Source organism: Trachurus trachurus, assembly GCF_905171665.1.
Source record: "Trachurus trachurus genome assembly, chromosome: 21".
In the NCBI taxonomy this organism is placed as follows: Eukaryota; Metazoa; Chordata; class Actinopteri; order Carangiformes; family Carangidae; genus Trachurus; species Trachurus trachurus.
This window is the reverse complement of record NC_139899.1, coordinates 34,973,422-34,996,348: the sequence shown is the minus strand read 5'-3', so window position 1 is coordinate 34,996,348 and position 22,927 is coordinate 34,973,422. Positions and strand designations below refer to the sequence as shown.

Below are 22,927 nucleotides of genomic sequence, written 5' to 3'. Positions count from 1 at the left end.
TTATCGATCATCGATCAGTGTGACTGATAAACATCTGTCCAGCTGTGTGACTACAACACAAACACACACAAGAAAATGTTGCTCACGGTCACTGAATCATGTTTCACTTCATTGAATCTTATGTTTTAAATACAGAAATGTCTCATGTCAGTATTTGTCGGTTGTGTTGGAGAAGAAATTATGTAATTGTATTATGAAGTAAGAATTAAAGGTGAAAATAACATGATCTTTTTCATAAACAATGTTAACACTGTAGTAAGAGTGAACACACAGATCAATCAGATGTTATTAGGGGCCGGGCAGCATCAGCTGCCAGGACCCTATTGTTTTTCCCAGTGTTCTTCTTTCTTCTTTCTTCTTCCTAGGAAGTCCTACTTCCCATGCATAATCAGTGAAAAACACTTCACAGAAATATTCGACCCCATGCCAGATTTACTCAACTCCAAGGACATGGGGCACAATAAGCGTTTAAATTTTAAAACTTTGAACATTTCTACCAAAGCAACGGGACATGCTACAGTTTTGAAACTTCACCAAAATGTCGCCCCAATACTGCTGAAACTGTTGGCCACTTAAACTCCTTGCAAATTATGGAGTCCATCACTCTGTTATTTTCAAAAACTGTAAAACTTATAAAACCTATCTCCTCCCACAATTTTTGCTCAATTGACACCAAACTTGCTAGAGAGCATCTTCAGACTGTCCTCCACAAACAGTCCACACAGATTTTTGATTTATCGAAAATTGAGCCTACAGTGCATGAAAACATTTGACTGTAAACAGTACTGTAAACATTATACCATCCAATTCTTGATAAATACATTTTCAATCTCCCTGAAAAAAATTGACAATATTTTGGAATCATTGTTGATGAAGTTTGGCAAATATCAGAATTGTATCTCAAAATCAATTTTTTTGAGAAAATTTTGAATTCTGCTCTCAACAACTGCAGTCAATGTAAGAGTGACATTTTTAAACATCAGATTTTCTCTTATGAGGAAAAACACTTATCATTAAAAACAAATCACCAACATTTCCACACTGTCAAGATGCAATTTATGTTTTATCAGATTTTTGTTTAGATAATTCAATTTGTGACATTTTGACAATTTTCGAAATCTGCTACAACAACTGCTATGACAGATGCTCCCCGGTCAGTGACTCCCTGAGTCTATTTGAGAAGCCACACACCAAGTCTCACTTTAAGACAATTAGCTCAGTGAGATAGGTGCTGGTTCTTGGCATCAAAGGTTGTGGGTTCAAGTCCCATTAAGGGTGACACATGAGGACACATTAAAATACCAGATATCCTCAATGCTAGTGTCACAGCATGCCTTTAAATTTAAAAAGGAAAAAAAAAACTTGCCCAGCGCCAACCATTGACCGTATTATTAGTGTGAATGCTGAATGTTGTTTGTGTCCACCATTTTCTTCCAGCATTCACACTATTGTTGTTTGTGTCAGCCATTTTCTTTATTATTATTAGTGTGAATCAATGAATAATCTGACTTTCATAAAAGTCTCAACCCTTCAAGTCCAGCGGTAAGGTGGCTGCTTCCCAACCACAAGGTCACTGGTTCGAATCCCACCATGCCAACTTTGTTAGTGTACCAGCCTCTTTGAACATAAACTACCACACTTGGTCAGTGTCATTTTCTAGCATTTTGCTTGGCTTTCAGCCATCATTGAATAACATCAAATTGATCACAGTGCAAAATCCCTGTTACAGCAAACGAGTCTCACTGTAGCTCAGTGCGTATGGTTTCAGCTTGGCAACACAAATGTGGGTTTGTATCTCGCTTCAATAACCTTGTTGTGCAACTGATCTTTCTCTTGATTTATGTTAACATGTTTCTTGTAAAATGTTCACAAGACTTTCAGACTTTTCACAATAAGTGTTTCAATTTAAAAACGTTTGCAACTCTCACCAAAATGTCGCCCCAATACTGCTGAAACTTTTGTCCACTTAAACTCATTACAAATTATGAAGTCCATCACTCTGTTTTTTGCAAAATCTGTAAAACTTATAAAACCTATCTCTTGCCACGATTTTTGCTCAATTGACACCAAACTTGCTGGAGAGGATCTTCAGACTGTCCTCCACAAACGATCCACACAGATTTTTGATTTATCAAAAAAAATTGAGCCTACAGTGCATGAAAACGTTTGACTGTAAATAGTACTGTAAAAGTATACCATCCACTTCTTGCTAAATACATTTTAAATCTGCTCTCATGAGAACAACTGCAGTCAATGTAAGAGTGGCATTTTTAAACATCATTTTATCTTATGATGCAAAATAACTTATCATTAAAAACAAATCACCAACACTGTCAAGATGCAGTTTATGTTTTATCAGATTTTTGTTTAGATAATACAATTTGTGACATTTTGACAATTTTCGAAATCTGCTACGACAACTGCTACAACAGATGCTGCCCGGTCGGTGACTCCCTGAGTCTATTTGAGAAGCCACACAACAAGTCTCACTTTAAGACAATTAGCTCAGTGAAATAGGTGCTGGTTCTTGGCGTCAAAGGTTGTGGGTTCAAATCCAAGTAAGGGTGACACATGAGGACACATTAAAATACCAGATGTCCTCAATGCTAGTGTCACAGCATGCCTTTAAATTTAAAAAGGAAAAAAAAAAAACTTGCCCAGCGCCAACCATTGACCGTATTATTAGTGTGAATGCTGAATGTCGTTTGTGTCCGCCATTTTCTTCCAGCATTCACACTATTGTTGTTTGTGTCAGCCATTTTCTTTATTATTATTAGTGTGAATCAATGAATAATCTCATATTCATATGTGGCGGGGTGGAGTGGTGAGTAGTGGTGAGTGGTTGCCAACAACGCCACCTGGGGAGTTTCGCCCCAGGAAATAGTTACTGTTTGTTTATAAAAATGAAAAAGGTCACGCAGGCTCGAATCACCACAGGGGAGAGTTCAGGTATAAAAAGAATAATGATTTATTGTCACAATATTGTTTCTATAAAACTTCAATAGTTGCCAAAATATTTCACATTCACAAAAGACTGGGCCAAAGAAAGGGGAATGGACAGGGCTGGGCCAGCCACGGCGACCTTAAACCAAACCAAGGGGAAGGAGAAACAAACCAAGAAAAATAATATCACCCGTGACACTGCATACACACGCAATGGAGAAGTGAAGAAGCCACCACCAGGGATTGGGCCGCCGCGCTGGACTACAGCACCTGTCCACAGGGAGAGAGGGAAAAATTAAGATGGCCGCAGTCTAGCTGACCTCCTCACACACACACACCAAGAACAATTAGATATTATTTATAATACACCAACATAATGAAGTCTTCTTAAAATATTCAAATACAAATTAGAGGAGAACAATTAAACAATTATCAAACCCGCCCCCCCACAAAAGAAAAAGTAAAACAAGAAAGAAAATAAATTGTTAAATTTCTCCGAGGTCACTATCGTCGGCAACAACAATCATTTAATCAAAACCATGTAATCGAGCCAAACAAAACAGCAGCAAACATCATGGTGGCCGATGACCGGAACACACCAGGACGCAGGATAGTGTGCAGAACTAGGAGAGTGGGGGCCGCTGGTTACAGCGCCCCGCTGTAAAGCAAGAGAGAGACAGTGTCACAACTAGCGCAATGATGTAAAACTGCAACAGCAGACAATTAGAGCAGCCTACCTCTGAGCTCTACTGCACCCAACACGCGCCCACCAGAACCGCTCGCTCCCTCCGGCTCACCGCCGCTCCGAGCACTGCAACGGAGCGGGAGGATGAAGCCCCAGGGCCAATAAAAGTAAAACACCAAACAATAACTACACGGCATGCTTACCTTAGTGATATGACGGGGAGACTCGGGCATGCACGCCAGCCCGCTCACCGAACGCGCCGCACAGCAGAGGCAGAGAGGGAGAACAGCGACCAAACACACCTGTCCCAATCACACACACAGCGTCGCTCCACCAGCTCGCCGTTGCTCCAACACTGCAACGGAGCGAAAGGATGAGGCCTCAGGCCCAATAACAGCAAACACAAACCAGCAAATATGCAGAATTCCTACCTTAATGATACGACGGGAGGACACAAACAAGCACGCCGGCCAGCTCACCGGACGCACCGCACAGCAGAAGCAGAGAGGGAAAATGTCGACCAACACAGCTGTTTTAATCACCTAACAGTGCCGTCCCCCCATTAACCTGCGCCAGGCTGACAACAGCGCCATGCAGTGACCAGGAGGCAGATGACTCACCCGGTCACACATACAAGTCTCAAACTCTGATTTTCTCAAGTATTGCTATAGTCCAGCGGTAAGGTGGCTGCTTCCCAACTGCAAGGTCACTGGTTTGAATCCCACCATGCCAACTTTGTTAGTGTACCAGCCTCTTAAACTTAATGTCTGCCTACAGTGCATGAAACCTTTTGACCTTTAACAGTACTGTAAACATATACCATCCAATTGACCCTTTGTTGGCCTTCTGATTGGTCTGCTGATCCACCAATCAGAGCGCTTCTCCCCATGTCACATGTTGCACAACATTCTAAGGTTGGACAACCCTGGAATGAAACCCTATGAAACCAGATAGGTAGACAGCAATTTTTTGGCAAAAACTACTAAAATAATTTTTCAATATGGTTAAAATGTGCCTGGGGTTCCTGCAATAGCAACTCACGATATCTGGAACATATTCCTGGAGTCATTTTTATCCCATTCCCCAAACCTAAGACATCAATAAACATAGGCTACTTAGGCCCAATCCCATTTCACCCCTTGGCCCTACCACTTACCCCTACCCCTCCGTTTTGCGCGTTCACGTGTAGGGGTAGGGGTGTCCCAATCCCCGTTAGGACAGAGGGGTAGGGGGAAGTGGTAGGGCTACATACCCCTCCAAACGGAGATTTTTCAGAGGCACACTCCAAACGGAGGGGTATAAAAATTTCCCAGAATGCATCTTGCGGCAGCCGGCAGCGGTGGCTGTAAAACGAAAAGCTGTTTTATTTCTCACTGTAGCGCTGTTATTACGTCACTTTATTAAGTTTTAATATTTTTTCTTGCGAGAAAGTAACTGTTTAGGTCCCAAATGTGCGGTTACTTTACCCAGATGACGCTGGTTAGAAGTTTGCTCCGACGATTTTTCAGAGAAGTGAAGCTCCAGGAGGAAGCGACTCCTCACAGAGGCAGCAGCCGGTCTGCAGCGCTGCTCCACCGGCCAAATTACGTCCTCGTCCCGGTCCCGCCGGGAGAGAAGGCGGTCGTTAATTAACTTATCCGCGGGTTTTTAGAGGTTTACCACCGGCATGTTAAATTCTTTTCAGCATTTAAATGTTGGTCTCATTGATGAAATCTGACAATTGTGGCAGTAGCATTAGTTTATTTGGATGAAAAGTGAAGCTTCATGACAGAGGAGCAGGCAGCGCTGCCTCTGGGCTCTGTGTACAGAAATCACCACATTTACATCAGTAAATAAATGTTTTACAATGAACCGATCAGCCTGCATTTAGTTTTATCTTATTTTATTAAGTTATATGGAACACGCTATTTGATTTCTGACAAAAGATCGCCGCATCAGCTTACGTAAAAGCCAGTGAGACTACGTGATGACGTATGTGATTGTTGAAGTGATGTCCCAATTCGGAGGGGTTGACTTTCTACCCCTACCCCTTGTAGCTCCGTTTCAAGGGGCGAGGGGCAAGGGGTAGGGGTAGGGGTAGAAAAGAGAAATGGGATTGGGCCTTAGCCTATGTGTACTGTATAACATATTACTTTAACCTTCTGTTTGTTGAGCTTAATAGTAGGGTTTGGGGGTGGTCCACTAGGGGGAGCTCTAGGCATAGGTCAGGGGTTAACTGCAAAGTTTTGTTTGTTGTTGTTGTTGTTGTGCAGTCCTCATGAGAAGTGAGCCTGTTTTTCCCTGGCTGTACTGAAGAACTATTAAAGCTCATTCATTCTCCAGTCCACTCTCTGGTCATGTTCATAGACAGAGAAGATCTAACACCTTCAAAGTTATCTAGCAAACGTAACATTACCGCTGCTAATGTCTTTTGAACTTTGTGAAGTTTTACGAGGAGAAACGGGAGATCGGCGGAGATTAAGCGTTAGCTTGTAGCTAACGTTAGCTAGCGTCGTTAGCTACTAGCTAGTGAGTGACCAAAACAAAGATTTTTCCCCACTTTTCGGAATAGTCAGGTAATGCCCGTTGAATCGCTCTTTAGCCACGTCTGTCTTCTATCACGGACACAATTTTTCTGATTTATAAGTTAATTCAAATTTTCCTTACAAGTAATTTAAATCTGCCTAATTTTCAATGGTTTCCAATGGGAGTTAACCCTTCTGTGACCATTGTTTGTCCAACCTAGCAACAGTAACCGTGGGGGGGGGGGGGGGGCCTTGACAAAGGGTCAATTCTTGCTAAATACATTTTAAATCTGCTCTCATGGGAACAACTGCAGTCAATGTAAGAGTGGCATTTTTAAACATCAGATTTTATCTTATGATGCAAAACACTTATTGTTAAAAACAAATCACCAACATTTCCATGCTATCTAAATGCAATTAATGTAATATCATATTTTTGTTTAGATAACTGTATTTCTGACATTTTGACAACTGCTGCCTGGCTTTGACTCCCTGAGTCTATTTGAGAAGTCACACACCAGGACTCACTTCCAGACTATGGGCTCTTTGCACAGCTCCACTACTTCCTGAACTTAATGCTGCTCCTTTGTTTCCTGTCTTACATTATTGGACAAACTGATTAACCCAGGTGTGTCTGAGTAGTCACAATGGTCAGACACACCTGAATTAATCAGGTTGTCCAATGCTGTGCAAAGAGCCCATTAGCTCAGTGAGTTAGGAGCTGGTTGTTGGTGCCAGAGGTTGTGGGTTTAAGCCCCAGCAAGGATAATGATGATGATGTTGCCAGCTAGTAACACAAGACAATAGTCCTGATGGTGGCGTTACAGCATGTATCTAAATTTCAAAACTTTGAAAATAAATTCATAACAAATCAACCATGTGCTACGGCTTTGCACCTTTCACTTCCAAATTGCCCAATTTTTCTATAAAAGAAAATTGCCCGGTCCCGACCATTGCTGCGCAGCAGCTATAATTATATATTATTTTTAGCTATTTATAATCTGTTTTCATTGTCGTACTGTGTGTGACTGGTTCTATGTGAGCAGTTGACCACATTTGAATTTCCCTCGGGATCAATAAAGTACATCTATCATCTCATCTGCCTGACTTTTTCTTGTAGTTAGTGACAGCTTGGATTCCCTGCCACATGCTGCGAGTGTTGTTATTGAGGTAGAAACTTTCAAGTTTCTGGGAGTGTGCCCTCTTCGCAGCTCTTATGGTCCTTTGCAGCTCATATCGGGCTTTCTTGTATTCCTCCCTATCTTCGGACCTGAAAGCTTCACACCTCTTCCTGATTTTCTTGCGTATGTCCGAATTAAACCATGGCTTTTGATTCGGATAAATGCGCACAGTTCTGGTGGGAACGCAGATGGAAGTGCACCATCCTATGTAGTCACTGACAGTCTCTGTATATTCATGAATGCTGTTGGTGGCCATCTTAAAAATGTTCATGTCTGTGGCTTCCAAGCAACCTTGCAGGCTGGCTTGTGCACTGTCAGTCCAGGTGTTTATTGTTTTAACTGTAACAGAGTTTGCTTTCAGTTTTTTGGTATAGATGGGCTTCAGCAGGATAGCCAAGTGATCAGATTTTCCGAAGTGGGGCTTTGGTGCAGCTGTATATGCCCGTCTGATGTTGCTGTAGCAGTGGTCTAGTATTCTGTCTCCTCTTGTGGGAAAATCTACAAACTGGTGTAGTTTAGGTAGATTTTTCCTGAGATTACAGTGATTAAAGTCCCCAACAATAATAAAAGCAGCGTCTGGATAGTGATTTTCATGTTCATTGATCATGTTGTGCAGCTCCTTCAGTGCAGCCTCCTCCTTGGCTGAGGGGGGGATGTACACAACACACACAATGATACACTAACTCTTTAGGCAGGTAAAACGGCCGGCAGCGCAAGGTCAGATATTCCACGTCTTCAGTGCAAGATTTGGAGATGATCTTACTGTTAGTGCACCAGGACTGCTTGAAGAAGATGGCTGTGCCTCCTCCCCTCGTCTTGCTGCATTTCTCCGCGTCTCGGTCGGCTCTGAAGATGGTATAACCCTCCTGTAGTAGGGGCTCGTCAGGTGTCCCTTCACCCAGCCATGTCTCGCAGAAACACAACTATTCTAAGTTCTATTCTTTCTTTCTTTCTTTCTTTCTTTCTTTCTTTCTTTCTTTCTTTCTTTCTTTCTTTCTTTCTTTCTATCTATCTATCTATCTATCTATCTATCTATCTATCTATCTATCTATCTATCTATCTATCTATCTATCTATCTATCTCTATCTATCTAAATAAGAAAACATCAAAAACAGCATCCACTGTTTGTTTGTGTGTGTTATGACAACAGGTGGAGTCAGTGCAGTCTAAACACACACACACACACACACACACACACACACACACACACACTGTCTCTTCATTAAACTGAGCTCATCACTTCATGTCTGTTTAATTATTGACATCATTACTTGAGTTGTTCAGCTCATTAAGGAGTTGGTGACCTGAGGTGTTCGTTAGGACAGAGTGATGAAGACGAAGGTGACCTGAGGTTAATGAGCTCCACTGCGGATGAAGAGCAGCTGATAAAAGCTGCAGCGGAGACGGAGACGGACACACGGAACAGGGTCCTCACCTGTTCACCTGCTCACCTGTTTTTCTGTTCATCTGTTCACCTATTTACCTATTTACGTGCTCTCTGTTCACTGATGATGGTGACGATTATGGTGTTTACCTGTTGGTTCTGACTGCCTGACACACTCCTGTTCTGCTGTGGTTCTGTCCAGATGTGTTGTTCACCTGAGCTCAACGTGACCTCTGCGACCTCTGTGACGTCAGGCTCACTGACTCTGGTCGGTCTCGTGCAGCTGTATGACCACAGGTGGCTCTTCTTCGCGGTCCTCCTGCTGGTCTACCTGTTCCTGCTGAGCAGTGACACGGTGGTCGTCTACGTCATCTGCTCCCAGAGGAACCTGCACCGGCCCATGTTCGTCTTTATCGCCGCGCTGCTGCTCAACTCGGTGGCGGCCAGTGCGGTGGTCTACCCGAAGCTGCTGCTGGACCTGGCGTCAGGCCGCCGCTCCTCGGAGCTGACCCCGGCCGCCTGCGTGTGTCAGGCCTTCGTGGCTTATACTCTGGGTGGGTCCAGCTTCCTGTTGCTGGCCTCCATGGCCCTGGACCGGTACCTGTCCATCTGCTGCCCACTGCGCTACGCCGTGCTGCTGCCGCCTGCTGCTGTGACGGCGCTGCTGCTGACGTGCTGGCTGCTGCCCGCGGCGGTGGTTGGCGGTGCAGCGCTGCTGATGTCGCGCATCCCGCTGTGCCACTTCCAGATTAACAGAGTCTACTGTACCATCTACAGCTTCGTTAACCTGAGTTGCAACGGCAAAGCGGTGCTGCTGCTCAGCGTTTATAGCTTTGTTGCCACTGCCGCCATCGTGGTCGTTCCCATCGCATTTGTGTTCTTCTCCTACGGCCGCGTGCTCGCCGTGTGTCTGCGCAGCTCCCGCGCCTTCAGCAGCAAAGCGTTCAACACCTGTCTGCCGCACCTGCTCGTCTTCATCAACTTCTCCGTCACCCTGGCGCTGGACATGGCGCTGCAGCGGCTGGAGGTTGGAGCCGGAGCCGGGGTCACCAGGGCCACCTCCATGGTCTCCATCATGCTGCTGCTGGCTCCGACCCTGTTCAACCCGGTGGTGTACGGGCTGAAGATGAAGGAAATCTTCGTGCATGTGAAGAGGCTGCTGAGCTGCGGCAGAGCACAGTGATGATCGATGATCGATCAGTGTGATTGATAAACATCTGTCCAGCTTTGTCACTACGACACAAACACACAAGAAAATGTTGCTCACTGTCACTGAATCATGTTTCACTTCATTGTTTTCTTGAGTCTTATGTTTTAAATACAGAAATATCTGATGTCAGTATTTGTCGGTTGTGTTGGAGAAGAAATGATGTCATTGTATTATGAAGTAGGAATTAAAGGTGAAAATAACATGATCTTTTTCATAAACAATGTTAACACTGTAGTAAGAGTGAACACAGATCAATCAGATGTTATTAACAGACTTTATTTCTTCTGTCCTGCTGGTTCACAAACATCAAAGTTTGTCGGTTTTTTACCAGTGAAAACTGTAAATTAATCATTAAGCCTAAGCTGAAATGAACCGAGTGTTTCTCTATTTTTCAACTTTATTAATGTTTATTATTGAGATGAGCTGTCATGATGTGTAAACTGTAAACTGTGTCGTGTCTGTCCCCTGTAGTGAGCCATCCTCTCGTCCTTTCTCTGGAGGATCTTTGTTCGGAGAACTGAACAGTGATTGTATCCTTGAGTGACAGGTTGTTAAACCAACAGATAAAATAATAAGTCAGAAGGCTTTTAGTGAAGGACTGATAAAAAGAACACAGAATCACTGGACTGACTGCTGTCCACGTTTGACTAATGCCTCAGTGTTTACATCCCATTTAAGTTCAAATGAACACCTGAGGTAAAACCTGTTTGTATTTGTCTGAACTGTGACCACAATGACCCCTGATCATGATGTCAGAGTTGGATCACCCACAAGCTCATGGTCAGTAGACCTTTACTCTGCCACTATGGCCAGAGAGAGCACACAGTTGTCTTAGAGCAGTGGTATAAACAAGAAACATGTTAAGACATACCAAGATAGAAAGAGGTAAAGAGAAAAGGTGGGGAGAATATGCATTATCAAGGTTGCTCATGCAAGATCTGAAAATAAGCCAGACCAAGTGGTAGTAGTTACAGTTGGCATGTAACACAAGCAACTAAGGCAGGAATTGAACCCTGGACCTCATGATTGGTAACCCGGCAAACTAACCGCTCAACCACAGAGAAGATGAAACACAGTGAGTTTTATATACCGTGATAAATCAAACACTGTCCGATGCAGCAGTAGTTTGGTGGTTGTAAGAATAATACGTTTAAACAAAATGGCTGAACCGAACAACAATAGTGTGAATGCTGAAAGCCATCCAAACTTGTTGCATATATTTCTACCAGGCATAAAACCTGATTGTTCCTCATCAATGATATCATCTAAGCCTAGTTTCATAGTTTCATAGCAAATATCTTTGCATCATTATTTAATAGACTCATTGGTCTCCAATTTTTAGTATTTAATTTATCTTTTTTTGGTTTAGGAATCAATTAATAAGGCCTTGACGAAGAGTTAGTGGTAATTCTCCTTTGTCTATGGCCTCTTCAAATACAGAGACTAAAAATGGTGCTAAAGTCTTATCAAAAGTTTAATAAAATGCATTTATCAGTCCACCATTTCTGGGAGAAAGTTTTGGCTTTTATTTTTTTGTGTATCTTGGTGGGTTTTGTTTTCGTCACTTCCGTTGAGAAAGGAAGTGACTTAATGAACGGGGGAGTTTTAGATTGGGGTGAGCAAGCCACGGAGGTTGCTGATTTTGAGGCACACGTTTCTTTGACCGTGACATGCAGTGCTGTGCTTGGAATTGTCTATAGTAAGAACAAAATAAATCAGTTTTTCGATTAACAGTGGATTTTCGTTTGGACAGTGGTTTAATTGCACCCATGCATGTGTCAAGTTAAGCTATATCAGCAACGGTTACTCTCCTTTATTTTATTTTTGAGTTTGAGAAAAGGAAGGTCAACACAAGCTTATCTCCAATATTTTTCAATAACAGTCTGCGCCAGCAATGGAGGACGACACACATGAATCACAACGCAGAAGGTCTAGTGCGGCAGCAGCCGTTTAGTGTAAACAGGAACAGGGATAACAACGGGGCCAAACGGAAGAGTTGTACGGTTACTATGACAACTACAAACACTACTGGCGTCACACCTTTTTCTTACAAAACAAAGAGCCCCCCCTAAAGTCTAACAGCACAGCAAAAATACCATGGAACATCAGGTACCACAACTACCACGGCCACACAACAGACCTGCAAGATCACAGCGTTGTAGGGCAGAAAGAACCCGCCTACAGACAGTTAGCAAGTCCTCGAGAGTGTTCGTGCCGCAATACAGGTCATCTGCCACACTGGCCACATGGTCCCGTTCAAGGAGGTCTCCAAAGACTCTGCATAACTCCTCCAGCGCCATCTCGGACCCTGGCATGCCCATAGCACTCCACACATACACACGGACACCCTTGAAGGGCGTGACGACCCCACAGTACTTCCATGAGTCTCTGGACAAAGGGATCTGGTAAAAGGCTTTGGTTAGGTCTGTGGCGATGATGTACTTCCATTGGGCTATGAGGCGCAAGAAGGAGTCAACATCAGGCACCAGGGAGGGTTGGGATTTACTGTACCGACAGATATCTGCGAATGCTGTGACAAGGCGAAAACCACCGCCAGGCTTCTTGATGAGGAATGAAGGATTGACATATTCCACTTTGATGTCGACATCCTTGCACTTCCTGAAGACACCCATGCCCTCCAACACGTCGAACTGAGCCTGGAGCTCTTGCAGCTGACCCCTGGAGTACTGTGGGACCCTGCCCTTGCGTTGTGGGGGTAGGATGGGTCCCATGTTAACCGTGGCCTGGAATGGGTCCATGGCAGCATTGTATCCTTTAAAATGGCAAGGCAAGGCAATTTTATTTGTATAGCCCGGAATACGTGTGCGTGTCGCACAGCATGCCTGTCCATTGGTGTGTGGAGGATACCATCTGTAGGTATCCTCACCCAAGCATATTTGGTGTTTAGCTGGTCTGATGGAGACGCCATTCTTTTCCATGAAGGGAATTCCTGCCAGGATGTCAGAGTCGAGATTTTCAACAACAAGACCCTCGAAGTAGAGGCTGTGGCCGTCTCTATGGGAGTGAGTCCGTGTCCGTGATGGGATGACCCATCTGCTTGGAACGCAAGCTGCGTACTTCCTGTGATGGTAACATCCAGCCTAGTTGAACATGAGACCTTCATCATTTTGCCTGTAGACCCACTGTCAATGGCGAGACGCATAGGACAGTGACCATGGAATGCATCCAAGTAGGGGTAGTGTTTGATTAGTACATGTTTCACGCCACTAGATGGTGCTGTCTCCTCACTAATGACTAATAACTCAACCACCTCATCATCAGTCTCTACCTGCTCACCCATCACTTGGCACGTTTTAGCCATGAACATTCTGTCTTGGGGGGGTAGGAACGTGCACCTGCTAAGGAAGTCATGTTCCCTTTGCATCTGCACAGGGGACATGACTTCCTTTACAATCTTGTGACAATGCTGTGACGAAAGATTGAAGAAACAGTTGAAGCAGTTTCAATCTTAGTTAGACACCATACGTTGGGAAGCGCTGCTACCACGCCAGTAATGGAGGACAACATACATGAATCACACAACGCATAACACCTATAAACACTACTGCCACCTGGATGGGGCAAGCCACCTTTTTTCAGTTGAGAACCATGGCCTTGGACTAGGTGCTGATTCTCATCCCAGCTGTTTCACACTCAGCTTAAAACATTCAGCATGTACTGGGGCGGTACATGCTAAATGTCCTGGCTCGAAAGGGCCAACAAGACAACATCTTCTGTGAAAAGCAGAGATGAGATCCAGTGGCTCCCGAACTGGACACCCCACCTAGAAATTCTGTCCATAAAAATAATGAACAGAACTGGTGACAAAAGGTAGCTTTGCCGCAGTTTAACATGTACTGAGTACAGGTCTGACATACGGTAACACTTTATTTTAAGGGGTCCTTGTTCCTGTGTATCTACCTAATTAATTACAGTGTAATTACCTATGTAACCGTATGTAATAACATGTACTTACAACCCATGTTGCCTGGGCAAACTTTTCCATCAATCTTCCTCCTGCCTCTTGAGTCTTGGAACATGTATGCTGTTACACAACTTAGTATATGTAACAGTTGTGTTAATACACCGTTGTTACTCTTTGATACAGTGGAATGAGCACATTAAAATAAAGTGTACCTGCTGGGATACCACAGTTCTTACACATTAACTGCAATAATCAGTGTCTTCGATAGTGTACCACGTGTGCTGTTACACAACTTAGTATATGTAACAGTTGTGTTAGTACACACTTGTTACTCTTTGATACAGTGAAATGAGCACATTAAAATAAAGTGTACCTGGGTCGGGATACCTCAACTCTTATAAATTAACTGCGATAACCAGTGTCTTCGGTCTTGTACCACTTATGCTGTTTCACAACCTCAGTCTATGTAACAGTTGTGTTAGTACACCTTTGTTACTCTTTGATACAGTGGAATGAGCACATTAAAATAAAGTGTACCTGCTGGGATACCACAGTTCTTACATATTAACTGCAATAATCAGTGTCTTCGATAGTGTACCACGTGTGCTGTTACACAACTCAGTATATGTAACGATTGTGTTAGTACCAGTGGTGTGCGGTCAGGGGTAGCAGGGCCAGCACTGCTAGCCCTGTCAAAAATGAAATAATTATTATTTTTTATAATTGAAAAGTGATTCTGAAATGTGTCTGGAGTCAATTACTTGTTCAGTATGCAACTTTATCCAGAAAACGATTGGTTTTGTGGAACTCAAATTTCCTATGTCCTATAAACGCATCACAGCTCCGTTCCTCGGCTGGGGCCAGCAGTAGTTGCATTGCTAGCCTTTGGTCGAAGCTGGACGCTGCTATTGGGTTAAAACGTTGAGTGACAGTATCATCAGCCAATCAGATTTTGATGTGTTATTGACAGAACGCCCTAGGGCCAGCGGAGTTTCTAGTGCTGGCCTTGGTGTTGTCATTGAAGTTAGCCTGACTGATTGGCCCATGGGCAGCTGCGTGATGACGCACGTAGTCTGTTATTCTGGAAAGCTGATGGCGGGTGATTTAACAGCAAGATTTTGTGATACGACTGCGGACCTTTGCAGAAAAAAATTGATTTTTTGCAAGACAGACGCCTAAAATGGATGCTAACTACAAACCAACAAGCTTTGTGTGGCATAAGGTGGGAAACTATGGTACGACTGGTTGACAGCTAGCTCGGAGCACAACAAGCTGTTCTGATGGACATGTCCACTCTTCAGTACAAGCCGTGGTGATGGGTGAGTGCTAGTTTTTTTTTTAAAAACTTTCTCAGATTGGCGCTGCATACTGTTGGGCTAATAGGCTACTGTATGCTTTTGGTGTTGCTTCTGGGTCAAAAACTCTCTGTCTCTCTCTCTCTCTCTCTCTCTCTCTCTCTCTCTCTCTCTCTGTGGGTGTGTCTCAACCATTAAGAGATTGTTAATTTTTAATTTTTGTGGGCACGCTCTTTGGCATGGGTCTGTTACAGAAATTGATTTTATTTTTGAAGTGATTAAGAAGTTGGGCAGTAGGTGCTGTTTTTCATGTTTTGTGTCATATGGTGCGTAAAGTGGTGAGTGATCTAAGGGAAGATGATCAGATGGCGATGCTGCACAGTGGTGTCTTGATGCGTTGTGGTTGTTCAGCGGTCGTTGGTGTTGATTAAGTAGTGTTGCACAATAGTGGCCTTGCATTTTTTACATTTAATTTTTTTATTTTTTGGGGGGGAGGGGGGGGGTTGAGGGTGTTACTGCTGGCCCTGACTGAAAGGCCACCGCACGCTACTGGTTAGTACACACTTGTTACTCTTTGATACAGTGGAAGAAGCACATTAAAATATAGTGTACCTGCTACATACTTACATGTTACATCATGCAGAAACTCTAAACTGGTGTTGACCTTGGTACTCAAGTATTTTTACATATAAACCAATAACTAGAATAGCATTTTTTTCAGAAAATGAGACAATGCTGTATAACTTAGTTCATATGGAACTGAAAACATCATCAGCAATCTGTATGCATAAACCACACACTCAAAAAAAATGCATTTCAGTGTTCCTTTATTGTGCATTTTGAACAATATTGTCAGTACCACATCTGCCGAACTTGTGTTATGCTGTGCAGCAATTTCCCTGCATGGAACTGCATCGAACATAAATTGAAAAATAGGCAAGTAACTTAAAGAGTAATTTCACTGTAAATTGACACATAGCCCTGTTGTTCAAGCTCACCACATGTAGCTCATAGGAAAAAGAAGACTGTACTGCCCTCGCAGTGCGTGGGCCGATGCAAAGCTAGACAGTCAGTCAACAAAACGTATAGAAGCTCCCCAAAAAAACACAAGGCTTGATCTTTTCCTGTCCTTTAATGGAGTCCTCTATTTCTCCTCTGTAAAACTGAAATGATCACAGAAACACAATTTACTTACAGTACTTACAGTAGCATTGCATGAATACACTTCAATTAGCATCCAGATTAACAAAATGAAAAGAGTTAGCATAGACTGAAAGCTAGCAAGGTATATTTACTGAAAACATAGCTAATCATGTCTTAATTACAAAAATACACAATCATGTAACACCATTGACATATTCTACTCACAGATAGACATTCCCCAAGGCAAAAGCGTCCAACAATATTATTTAGCAGTCTGTTTAGCCGTCTGTGCTCACTTTTACACCCGAGCATGAGAAGCTAGCATGCAACAGAAAAAACACAACATAGCTGGGTTTGACGAGCCGAGCGCTCACTTCGATGCGGTTTCTCTGAACCAAAGAGAAGACCACTCACTCGGACGTGGTTTCTTTGAACCAAAGCCCTATACTTTTTAAACCTGCTTAATTATCAACTCATGAACTTTAACTTAACATTTTAACTTTTTTAACCCTCAAAGACAGTAGTACAAAGACACTGGTTATCGCAGTTAATTTATAAGAGTTGAGGTATCCCGACCCAGGTACACTTTATTTTAATGTGATTATTTCACTGTATCAAAGAGTAACAAGTGTGTACTAACACAACTGTTACATAGACTATGTTGTGTAACAGCACATGTGGTATACTATCGAAGACACTGATTATTGCAGTTAATGTGTAAGAACTGAGGTATCCCAGCAGGTACACTTTATTTTAATGTGCTCATTCCACTGTATCAAAGAGTAACAACGGTGTATTAACACAACTGTTACATATACTAAGTTGTGAAACAGCATACATGTTCCAAGACTCATGAGGCAGGAGGAAGATTGATGGAAAAGTTTGCCCAGGCAACATGGGTTGTGGTTTCACCCATTTTTCTTGCAGATGTACCCCTTCCCCAAAGAGAGAGGCCACTTTGACAAAGTATTGTAACAAGCATTTCTTATTACAAGTGTAACAAGGACCTGTAAGTACTCCAAAATACACTATGTAATTACAATGTAAGTACATGTAATTACATACGGTTACATAGGTAATTACACTGTAATTAATTAGGTAGATACACAGGAACAAGGACCCCTTAAAATAAAGTGTTACCTGACATACTATTGGCAATGTGAAGCAAGCTCCTGCTCCGGTTGTACAGACCTGAGCAGAGGGCCGACGATCCCATACTCCCGAAACTCAACAGAATGCCACAAGGGACACAGAAGAAAGCCTTCTCCAAGTCCACAAAACGCATGTGGACTGTTTGGGCAAACTCCCACGAACCCTCAAGCATCCTGTGGAGGTTATAGAGCTGGTCCAGTGTTCCACGGCCAGGACAAAAACCACATTGTTCCTCCTGAATCCGAGGTTCAACTATCAGCCGAATTCTCCTCTCCAGTACACTGGAATAGACTTTTCCCATGGAGGCTGAGGAGACACTGTCCCTGACTTCCACGCAATACTGCAGAGGCATGTCAGCCAAGAAGCTGAACTATCTTCAGTGACTTCAGCTTGAGAGATGAATGAATCAACCTCTGAGTCCCCAGCCTCCGCTTCCTCTATGGAAAGCATGTCAGTGGGATTGAGAAGGTCCTCAAAGTATTCCTTCCACCACCCGACAATGTCCCCATTCGAGGTCAACAACTCCCCACATTCACTGTAAACAGTGTTGGCTTCCCCCTCCTGAGGTGCCAGATGGTTTGCCAGAATTTCGTCAAGGCCGACCGGTAGTCCTCTGCCATGGCCTCCCCGAACTTTTCCCAGACCTGAGTTTTGCTTCTGTGACTGCCCAAGCTACCACACGCTTGGCCTGCCAATACCCGTAAGCTGCCTCAGGAGTCCCTTGAGCCAACCAGGCTCGATAGGACTCCTTCTTCAGCTTGACGACATCCCTTACTTCCGGTGTCCACCACTAGGTTTGGGGATTGCCACCACAGCAGGTACCCGAGACCTTACGGCCACAGCTTTAAACAGCCAACAACCAACAATGAAAGTGGAGAACATGGTCCACTCAGGCTCCCTCGGGATCTGGTCGAAGTTCTCCCGGAGGTGTGTAACCCACGTGAGCTTTGAAGTCCCAAAGTAGAACTGGAGTCCCCAGTTGAAGGCCGGGTACTCTGCACTACTGTTTGGCCCGTAGGCCAAAACAACAGTGAGAGACCTATCCCAACCTGAAAGCGCAGGGAAACGACCCTCTCATTCACTGGGGAGAACTCCAACTCATGACGATTGAGCTGGGGAGCTATAAACAAGCCCACACCAGGTTGCCACCTTTCAGTGCGGGCGACTCCAGAGTAGTTGAGAGTCCAGCCTCTCTCAAGGAGTTGGGATCCAGTGCCCAGACTGTGCGTGAGCCCCACTATCTCTAGCTGGTACCGCTTGATCTCCTGCACTAGCTCAGGCTCTTTCGCCCCCAGTGAAGTGACATTCCATGTCCCCATAGCCCAGAGTCATTGTCCAGGGAGTGGGTCGTCAGGGCCCACGCCCACAACCATCACCCAAATCACATGGCACCCAGGGGCATTTAGCCCCCGACAACATAGCTCCTAGGATCACTCAGGTGCTCAAACCCCTCCACCATGGTAATGTGACAGTTGACAGGTCCTGTCACTATGCCTCCAATTGATCATGCGGCCTGGCTACTTTGCCAAGGGGATGTCCCTTTGGGTGACTGGCAAGCCCGCATGACTATTACCCGGGAGGTGTGGGTTTAATCCCCTCCCGGGCCCTCTTCACCTTGCCACAGTAAGGTGGCGGTTCAAGAAGGGGATGCAGAACTATCCATTTACCATTTGTATCTGAGAGATGCTTAATTGTACTGGAAGGAATTCACTGATTTGAGAACTGATCTGCTTTTCTCTCTGAATCAGAGTAAGTCTTTACATTGTATTAATGACAAGGTGTGGTGCTGTGTTCACTAACACTAACTATATTTAACTGTTAGCTTTAATGTCATTGCTACATAAATCACAGATTGTGTCGAGTTCATCTGCCTGGTGAGAAACATATACACAGTGAGGGCGCACTCACACTAGGGCCAGTTGTTCCGTACTGCGCTGAAGTAGGAATGCCCCCCTCCCCTGTCCCCCGCTGGCCCGCACTCACACTACCTCAAACCCAAGCGTGCTCAAGCACCAACACGGCGGATGCGCTCTGACTGCAGAAAGAATTGCGCTTTTTAATTGTTTGACCGGTTGTCATGGTTATCTTGAAGTTTAATCAAAGCGACGTTAACTAGCGATGTTTACGGCGCAACGTAATCGTTAAGTGACTGTTGCTTACACGCGGTTGCAGACACGTTGTGGAGAACGAGCCTGCAGCGCATTACTGTACGCATTCCTGGCCAAGCGTACCGTGCCCAAGCACACCTCTTCCAACCGTGCCGGGCCAGGCAAGTGTACCGTGCTCAGGCACGGTACACTTGCACTCACACTAGCAATAGAATCCAGACTTTAGGGGGCAAACGTGCTTGGGCACGGTACGATTGCCTAGTGTGAGTGTGCCCTGACAAGTTGTGTTTTGATAATTTAATAATCATGTATATAATAATCATCAATCATTTAATAATCAATCAAGCATCAGTCCTGTCCTACACGTGTTAATCGCCAAAACTGACTAAATAATATGAATTTGGAATAATGGTGGTAAACGACTATGAAAACATCAGAAACATCATCCATCATCCTGTTTGTTTGTAGTAAGGTCCAGGCTGACAGTTCTAGCTTCAAACTGAGCTCATCACTTCATGTCTGTTTAACTGATGACATCATTACTTGAGATGTTCAGCTCATGAAGGAGTTGGTGACCTGAGGTGTTCGTTAGGACAGAGTGATGAAGACAAAGTTGGCCTGTGGTTAATGAGCTCCACTGAGGATGAAGAGCAGCTGATAAAAGCTGCAGAGGAGACGGACACACGGAGCAGTGTCCTTACATGGAGAACCTGTTCACTTGTTTAACTGTTCACCTGTTTATCTGTTCACCTGTTTATCTATTCACCTGTTTATCTGTTCACCTGTTTATCTGTTCACCTGTTTATCTTTTCACCTGTTTTTCTCTTCACTTGTTTATCTATTCACCTGTTTTTCTCTTCACCTGTATATCTGTTCACCTGTTTATCTTTTCACCTGTTTTTCTCTTCACCTGTATATCTGTTCACCTGTTCACCAGTTTATCTGTTTTTTCTCTTCACCTACTCACCTGTTCAGCTGTTTAACTGTTCACCTGTTTTTCTGTTGACCTGTATCTGTTCACGTGTTTATCGATTCACTTGTTTTTCTGTTCACGTGTTATTCTGTTCCCCGTTTACATGTTCATCTGTTCACTTGTTTACCTTTTCACCTGTTTACCTGTTCAACTGTTTATCTGTTCACATGTTTATCTGTTCACGTGTTTATCGGTTCACATGTTCATCTGTTCACCTTTTTATCTGTTTACTTGTTGATCTGTTTATCGGTTGATCTGTTTATCGGTTCACCTGTTCACCTGTTTATCCATTTACCTGTTCACCTGTTATTCTGTTAATCTATTCACCTATTTATCTATTTACCTGCTCTCTGTTCACTGATGATGATGATGATGATGATGGTGTTTACCTGTTGGTTCTGACTGTCTCACACATTCGTGTTCTGCTGTGGTTCTGTCCAGATGTGTTGTTCACCTGAGCTCAACGTGACCTCTGTGACGTCAGGCTCACTGACTCTGGTCGGTCTCGTGCAGCTGTATGACCACAGGTGGCTCTTCTTCGCGGTCCTCCTGCTGGTCTACCTGTTCCTGCTGGGCAGTGACACGGTGGTCGTCTACGTCATCTGCTCCCAGAGGAACCTGCACCGGCCCATGTTCGTCTTTATCGCCGCGCTGCTGCTCAACTCGATGGTGGTCAGTGCAGTGATCTACCCGAAGCTGCTGCTGGACCTGGCATCGGGCCGCCGCTCCTCGGAGCTGACCCCGGCCGCCTGCGTGTGTCAGGCCTTCGTGTTTTATTCTCTGGGCGGGTCCAGTTTCCTGCTGCTGGCCTCCATGGCCCTGGACCGGTACCTGTCCATCTGCTGCCCGCTGCGCTACGCCGTGCTGCTGCCGCCTGCCGCTGTGACGGCGCTGCTGCTGACGTGCTGGCTGCTGCCCGCGGCAGTGATTGGCGGTGCAGCGCTGCTGATGTGGCGCATCCCGCTGTGCCGCTTCCAGCTGAATAGACTCTACTGCAACATCTACAGCTTCATCAGTCTGAGTTGCGGCGGCAAAGCAGCGCTGCTGCTCAACGTCTACGGCCTCGTCAGTGTCGCCGCCATCGTGGTCATTCCCGCTGCCTCCGTGCTCTTCTCCTACGGCTGCGTGCTCGCCGTGTGTCTGCACCGCTCCCGCTCTTTCAGCAGCAAAGCGTTCAACACCTGTCTGCCGCACCTGCTTGTCTTCATCAACTACTCCGCCAGCCTGGCGCTGGAGACGGCGCTGCAGCGACTGGAGGCCGGAGCCGGGGTCACCACCATTGTCTCTATCGTGCTGCTGCTGGTTCCGACCCTGTTCAACCCGGTGGTGTACGGGCTGAAGATGAAGGAGATCTTCGTGCATGTGAAGAGGCTGCTGAGCTGCGGCAGAACACAGTGATTATCGATCATCGAAAAAGGACCTAGGGCCCTTGGGTTACAAATTTGACCCAACATACTAGGTCGATCTATTTGACCCAAACATTGGTTGAGCCAGTAGTGTGGGTCACTTTTTACCCTTTTGTGGCAAGGTGAAGAGGGCCCAGGCGGGGATTGAACCCACACCTCCCGGGTAAGAGTCACGCGCGCTTGCCAGTCACCCAAAGGGACATCCCCTTGGCCAAGCAGCCAGGGCACATGATCAATTGGAGGCATAGTGACAGGAACCGTCAACTGTCACATCTCTCCCCCTCTTTTCACAAGCACGTCCTCGTGCTTCCGCGCAGGCTGCCACACATTAGGAATCCATGGACCCACCCCTAGTGCTACATGGATCCTGCCAACAACGCCAGAATGTGGCAAGGTGAAGAGGGCCCGGGCGGGGATTGAACCCACACCTCCCGGGTAAGAGTCACGCGCGCTTGCCAGTCACCCAAAGGGACATCCCCTTGGCCAAGCAGCCAGGGCACATCATCAATTGGAGGCATAGTGACAGGAACCGTCAACTGTCACACTTTGTTGGGGCACTCCATACCAAAGACCTAGCCAGGCTCCAGCCTAGTTTATACTCATAACCCAACAAGCCTACAGTATCAGTAGTACTAGCTACATAGCCAGAGGGCTTAGCTAGATAGTTTAACTAGCTGGCGTTGTAGCCTAACAACAGACAATAGCTAACATAAGCAATAGCCTAACACACAAGAAGCCGTGTTATATTGTGAATATTGGTACGGCTGTATAACATTTAATATTATATGTAGCCACTTACTTCCAAGATCCAGGATTTGTGCCTTCCCCTAACTGCAATTCACAGCAGCGGAAAATTGAGCCATTAAATGGGTATGGTGCAGTGGAAATGGGACCCAACGTTGTGGTTACCCAGTTCATGGTCAATGTTCCCACCACAACAACAAAATGAAAAGACCCACAGATTTTCACCCAAGACTAAATTAATCACCCAACATTAACACACCCAGCAAATGGGTCC

The 22,927-nt window shown here is 44.9% G+C and overlaps 2 protein-coding genes across 2 annotated transcripts; both read left to right on the top strand.

Moving 5' to 3' along the window:
• Positions 1 to 8,105: 8,105 nt before the first annotated feature.
• Positions 8,106 to 9,880, top strand: LOC311004169 (olfactory receptor 11A1-like; the record flags this gene model as incomplete). Its single annotated transcript, XM_083996115.1, has 2 exons — positions 8,106 to 8,168; positions 8,900 to 9,880. 2 exons carry the CDS (start codon positions 8,106 to 8,108, stop codon positions 9,878 to 9,880), a joined length of 1,044 nt encoding a protein of 347 aa, XP_083852241.1.
• Positions 9,881 to 18,928: 9,048 nt separating this feature from the next.
• Positions 18,929 to 21,901, top strand: LOC311004168 (olfactory receptor 11A1-like; the record flags this gene model as incomplete). The annotated part of the gene is made up of 3 exons (XM_083996114.1): positions 18,929 to 18,967; positions 19,595 to 19,715; positions 20,988 to 21,901. The coding sequence occupies 3 exons, from the start codon at positions 18,929 to 18,931 to the stop codon at positions 21,899 to 21,901; spliced, it is 1,074 nt and encodes a 357-aa protein (XP_083852240.1).
• Between the last annotated feature and the right edge of the window lie 1,026 nt (positions 21,902 to 22,927).